The sequence below is a fragment of the Calliphora vicina genome, chromosome 1, assembly GCF_958450345.1.
Source record: "Calliphora vicina chromosome 1, idCalVici1.1, whole genome shotgun sequence".
Classification (NCBI taxonomy): Eukaryota; Metazoa; Arthropoda; class Insecta; order Diptera; family Calliphoridae; genus Calliphora; species Calliphora vicina.
The window spans coordinates 96,805,910-96,811,909 of record NC_088780.1 but is presented as its reverse complement, the minus strand read 5'-3'; the positions used below and the strand labels follow the sequence as shown (position 1 = coordinate 96,811,909).

At 30.7% G+C, this 6,000-nt stretch overlaps 1 protein-coding gene across 3 annotated transcripts in view; it reads right to left on the bottom strand.

Annotated features, from left to right (window-relative positions):
• Positions 1 to 3,372: 3,372 nt before the first annotated feature.
• Positions 3,373 to 6,000, bottom strand: part of jdp (DnaJ domain-containing protein) — a 116,877-nt gene continuing 114,249 nt past the window's right edge. For all 3 annotated transcript variants that reach the window (XM_065515200.1, XM_065515199.1, XM_065515201.1), the window contains one exon: positions 3,373 to 4,462. In XM_065515200.1, coding sequence (XP_065371272.1) covers positions 4,244 to 4,462 — 219 coding nt within the window. In that variant the 3' untranslated portion in view covers positions 3,373 to 4,243. The remainder of the gene's footprint in view (positions 4,463 to 6,000) is intronic.

Here is a 6,000-nt window from a genome sequence, read left to right as displayed (position 1 = left end):
CTGTATTGCACTGCAATAAAGAAGAATGGGCAAATAATTATCAGTATGATCCGGGCCCATCACGTTACCCAATCTTGATCACGCATGATAAAAAAAATTTTAAGTTGGCAAGGTTTGTGGAGCTTTTGAAGAGTAAATATAAGCTTTTTATATAAGTTTTTGATATCGGTGGAAACCTTATGACTTGAAGATTGACATTTTAGTGAAATGAATTAAAAAGATTTTAAAATGGTAATTTTCCATCAAGAAAAATATAAACTTTTGAATTAATAAAGTTCTTAAATCAATTATATTACTATTGTTGCCATTCTTTGTTTTCAAACACCAAAATTCCTAAAACGGGGAAAATGTGTTCCAAAAACTGAGTTTTTTTTAGAAAAGGGAACACTTTGGCATTATTTACAGTACGATAGCAAAAACGTTTTGTATGTATATAAACAACATACAAATATGAAGAGTTTTTGAGGATCGGTGCTTTGAGTTTTTAGAATTTTTTACTCAAACATAAAATTTAGTTTGAAAATTGGGCAAGTTTGTCCTCTTAGGTGTATCAAATTTTACTTTATACGTTTTTGCATTAAGTTCTCCTTCCAGATCATAAAAAAATATATTTAGTACGGAAGAACATTTTTTTTCTATGAAAGAAAAATTATGAGGACTTTTTTGGGAAAAAACTTAAAAAACACACTCATACAAAGTTGAAATACATATATAAAAAGATGCTTCAGCTTTGGATACGTGTAACTTTTTATAGGGACGAAATAATTGTTATCAGGTTTATTTTATTTTCTTTAGAATTTTATCGCAAATATACGTGATATATAAAAAACAAATTTCAACCTTCCGTAGGCCCATCATATATAAAATACGAAAAAAAGATCGAGATAAATTTAAAAAAAAAAATAATCCTAAATATCTCTTGAACTAAAAGAGATAACATACAGATATAAGCATATTTTTGTAGACCTTCTCAAGGACTATATATATTTAAGATCATTCGGATCATAAATGGCTTTTTGGCGATTTTTTTAAATGTGTGACTTTAAGGGTCCATCTACTGATCCCCATTCCGAACACCTCAGCCGAGTAAATAATACAGCACAACATAGATGTGTGGACTGATCATACTATTTTATAAAAAAATCTTTGTTTTAGCGTCAAAAAATAGTAAATACGACAATTTTTAAGGTAAAAAGTGATATATTAAATCCTGTGGGAATTTATATACCGTATCACTATACTTCGGGAAAAAATTTATATTGATTTTTTCATACAATTTTCAACAGAATTTCTCCTATAATCATATGGATAATGTGTGAAAAATTTCATATTCAAAGTCACAAAAAACATTTGAAAATTATCGAAATTTTTGGATGTTGTCTTACATTTTGCTCCATAATCCTGGTTCTACCAAATCGATTTTGATGATTTTCAATACCAAACTGCTTAGAAAATATATAAACATTTTGGTATACATTTCATTAATTTTGCCTATGTACTTTGGACATGAGAGAGTTTTACACAGACAGATTGACAGACGGACATAGAATTTCATAAGGATCCATAATATACATATGTATATATTTTGTTGGGTCTCATATGAATATTTCTCAATGTTACACACGGAATCACAAACTTATATATACATCATCATTCACCACTTATGCTGGCGGAACGTATACAAAAAAAAACGGCAAACAATTGGCACAGATCAGCTGATGATGTTGTTGAATGAGTGAAAAACAGCTTCAGCTAGTTTTTATACCCATAGTGGGGAGGGTATAATGCGTTTGTGCAGATGTTTGTAACGCCCAAAAATATTAGTCTAACACCCACCTTAAAGTGTACCCATCGATGTCCGTCCGTCCGTCTGGCTGGCTAGTCGGCTGGCTGTCCATGTAAACTTTGTGCGCAGAGTACAGGTTGCAATGTTGAAGATATTTCGATCAAATTTGGTACATATTATTTTTTCGGCCAAAGGACTGAAACTGGCTGAAATCGGTCCATTATTTCACCTTGCCCCCATACAAATGTCCTCTCGAAATTGGACTTTATCGGTCATAAATGCTTAATTTATATGTATATGTAGCTCCACAAATTCCGCTCCAAATAAGTTTTATATATACAAAATTCATGGCACCAAATTTTGTTACGTCGGTCCATAATTAGTCATAGCTCCCATATAGACCCGCTTCCGAAAAACGTGCATAAATCGCTTAAAAATGTTGGTATAAACACAAAATTCAACGTAGTTAACTGTCATATAAACATAAATCACACAACCCAATGTCATGGTGATCGATCCATAATTGGTCATAGCTCCCATATAAGGCCCACTTCCGAAAAACACTCAAAAATATAAATTATTGAAATTTTAAAAGAAAAATGTTTTTGCTCTTTTACTTAGTGTCTTGACCGACCATACTTTCTTACTTGTTTATATTTAGAGGCGACTTTATCTTTACTATGAAAGACCTAAAGTCCACTCTTAAGTAATGTCGATTTAGTTCTCTTGTCTATAATTGTGGGAAATTTTTTTTAAGCAATTTTCCATTCAACTATTTCCTACAAGTTAGTAATGGCTGATTTATTTCCAAAATATTTTAATTCTGCACCACTGTTCACTGTTCGACTTGTTTTAATTACAATTTATTTGACACCGTTATTGTTCTGAAATTCTGCACCTTCAAAAGCTATGTATTGCTTTATTTATGTTAATGTCAACGTGACAAGGGACATTCAAGGATTAAAAAAATACTCTCCTTTGTAACGCCAACTTTGTTTTCTTACCTTTTTTGTTCCTTTTTTAATAAATAATAGATTATTGTGTTTTATTTTTTTATTTCTTTTATTGATTAAAGTCCTTTTTTTCTTTTGCAAAGTGTATTGTATGACTTCAATTCTTTTTATGCTTTGCAAGACAAAAAAAATAAATAAATTTTTTTTATTATTTTGATTTTGTTAAAATTTTAACATTTTTTCATAAATTTTTTCTCATTTTGAACTTAAAATTTAATAAGTTTTTTATTAAAACGTTTTAAAAATGTGTTTTTGTTTGTGTGGTTTTCAATAATTGTTTTTTTGTGGGTTTCATTGAATTTTTTCTCTAATTTAATGTAATTATTTGTGGAATTTGAAATAATATTGAAAATGATTATGTTGTTTTTGTGTGTAAATTTTAAAATATTTATTAATTTGTTTAAATGTTTGTTTGACATCAATAAAAACATTCAGACATTTATTTTATGCAATTTTTATTGGAGTGCCTTTTATTATGATATTCTTTTTTTGGATTTTTTTCTTTTGATAAATTTTATTCTTTTTTTGTTAGTTGTAGTTTAAATAGGACACCTAGTGAATTATACAATAATATTTAGTTTTAAGGTTTCAAATTCAAACTCTTTCTTTTATTTATTTCATTTAGACTTTTTAACAACATTTATTAAAATAGTTTAATACTGTCGTATATTTATATAGAATTTCATTTATAAATATATTTAAGTGCTTTGTTCTTTTTTTATGTTAAAAAGGTGGTTTAAGTTTATTTTGTTTTAGTACTTTTCTCATCATTTAAAGTTACTCGCGTGGTACTTTTTGTTTTAATCAAGGGGATTGTCTTAAGGGATCATTACTTTTGTAGCTTTTGACATTTTGTCTTGGTTTTTTTTTTGTATGTTTTAATTAAATATATTTTTTAAACATTTATTTTAATCTTAAATCTAAAGACAGCAAAAGGTTTGTTTTCATTAACTTAAAATATTTTGCAAAAATATTTTCCTTTTCATTTAATGATAAATCCTTTTTAATGTGTTTTTTTAAGATTGTTTTCTTAATGTTTAGTTGAAATTACAGTTTCTCAATTTGTTATTACATTTTTTTTAAATATTAACTATTATTATTTTAATATGACATATTTTTTGTTTTTTTTAATATAATATATTTTAAAAATTTAATATTAAGTAAAACATCTATAAACATTTATTTATTATTTTATTCTCTGGGAATTTTAACATTTAGTTATAGTTTTCTTTGAATGCTGATATTTTTCTAATTAAAATTTTTATTTTTTTTTTAATGATTTTCTGGGAAAAGTTTTTCAATAAAATTTGAAATGCCTTAATTTCTGTATGTTTCTTTATTTTAAATTATAGGAAAATAAACTAAAGTTTTTTTAAAATTGGTTCATTATTATAACAAGATATTTGGTATAAATCGTCCATGAATGTACTGCGCTCAAAACCATTTAAATCTCGTAATTACGAAACTTGTTGGCCACTTCGGAATTGTCAGTGCCCCATTCTTGCTTACGACTGCCATAGTAGAGAGCAGCACCTCCCTCAGAAGCACGACGATGGGCGGGATTTGGTGAGGCTGCCGAAAGACCACCACTGCCACCAGCACCTGCTGCAGCAGTTTCGGGCAACATGCGATCCTTAGTTTTGGGTGTAGCCCAGTGCATGGACTTTACAGTTAAGATTAAAATAAAAATTATTAGAAAATTAAAAATATTGTTCAAATAAATTATAAAAAAAAACATTTAATTATTGACTATATAGCGAAGGCCACATGTTTGTTACCTTGTAACTAATAACTTGTTTACAAGAGGAGGTAATTCTGCCAAAGAACATCAGCATAATTATCTCTTCTTGGAAAGAAATTGTTGGTTATTAGCTGTTAACATGTAACCCCGGATATGCATGCTTTTATTTTTGGTTGTTAATTAGCTACAAACATTTACATATTTATATATATTTCTGGTTACTTATGGATCGAGAGGTAGTGGCTGGGATTTATCACATCAAAGTCATTATTGAGTTTGGAATAAAATTATGTGTGTTTTTTCTTTTTTGAAAATGCTAAATTAATAGAGTTGAGAAAGACTGTTTAATTGGACCTAATATAATTATATTAACACTGTTTTCAAAACATTAAAAAAAAAATGTTTTTTGACCCCGGTATTGAAAGGTTTATAGATTCCCGATTTCAGTAAAAGCTTCAATATAAATTTCTAATAGACTTCATAATGATATTCAGAATTAGTTTAATTAAAACTGAGGATTAGGTTAAACAAATGGTATATTGGCCAAATTATAGCCAAACATTTCGCTTTTCCTGCCATGCTTAAAATTCCAATCGGAGGCTCAGCTAAATTATGAGAGCTATTGAGTTAATTTTTTTTATTTAAAATTCATTTATTCAAGTGTGTAATTATTACAAAAATTTTATTGCCTCAGCGTCCCTCCCCTCGGGGCACTGCTAAGCATCTTGGTTAGCTCCAGACCTTGGTGTTGTGCTTCGAGGGAAAATATGGAGCGAAACCGGGGCTCCGAGACGCACGGCTCTCATTCCTGGTGAGAATTTAATTCTTTTAAATTCGCAGCTGACTAGAGTCTTATCTAGTAGCACGGGGATCCTTTGGCCCCAGGACTCTGGTCCTGTAGGATCATTGGGTTGGTCACTCCGGGTGACGATCGTGCTGGCTGTGGTTTAAACCCAAAATCGCGGGAAGAAGATCGTTGGTTAAAGTACTGATGTTCGGGCTAGTGACGAACTTCGGTGCACCAAATGAATCTTCTGGGTGCTGTTGCCGAGAACAACTGAGCCATTGAAAATAGCAGATAACAACTAGAGTTTGTGCTCAGGAAATGTGTTGGGATAGTAGCATCCGTGATGTACTGATCGTTGGGTTTGGTTCCTGATCGAGGTCTGAAGTGTGCATTATAGTGGCACACTCTGACTTTTATCGGTCGGGAGCTTTTGAAGTCAGAGTTCATACATCGGACTGGATTACCAGGCCTGAGGTTGCTGATCTGATAATTGTCCAGGGCTTGTTAGCTAGCTATGGATGGCAGGGATTAGATAGCCCGAGCTCTCGAGCAAGGGGTTTGTGCAATGATCCGTGCAATCTTTGTGCGAGAATTTGCAAATTGAGAGTTCTTTAGCGAGGCGTTCAATGGCGGTGATAGACGCATGTTTCTATCCGGTGTTTGGAACACCATG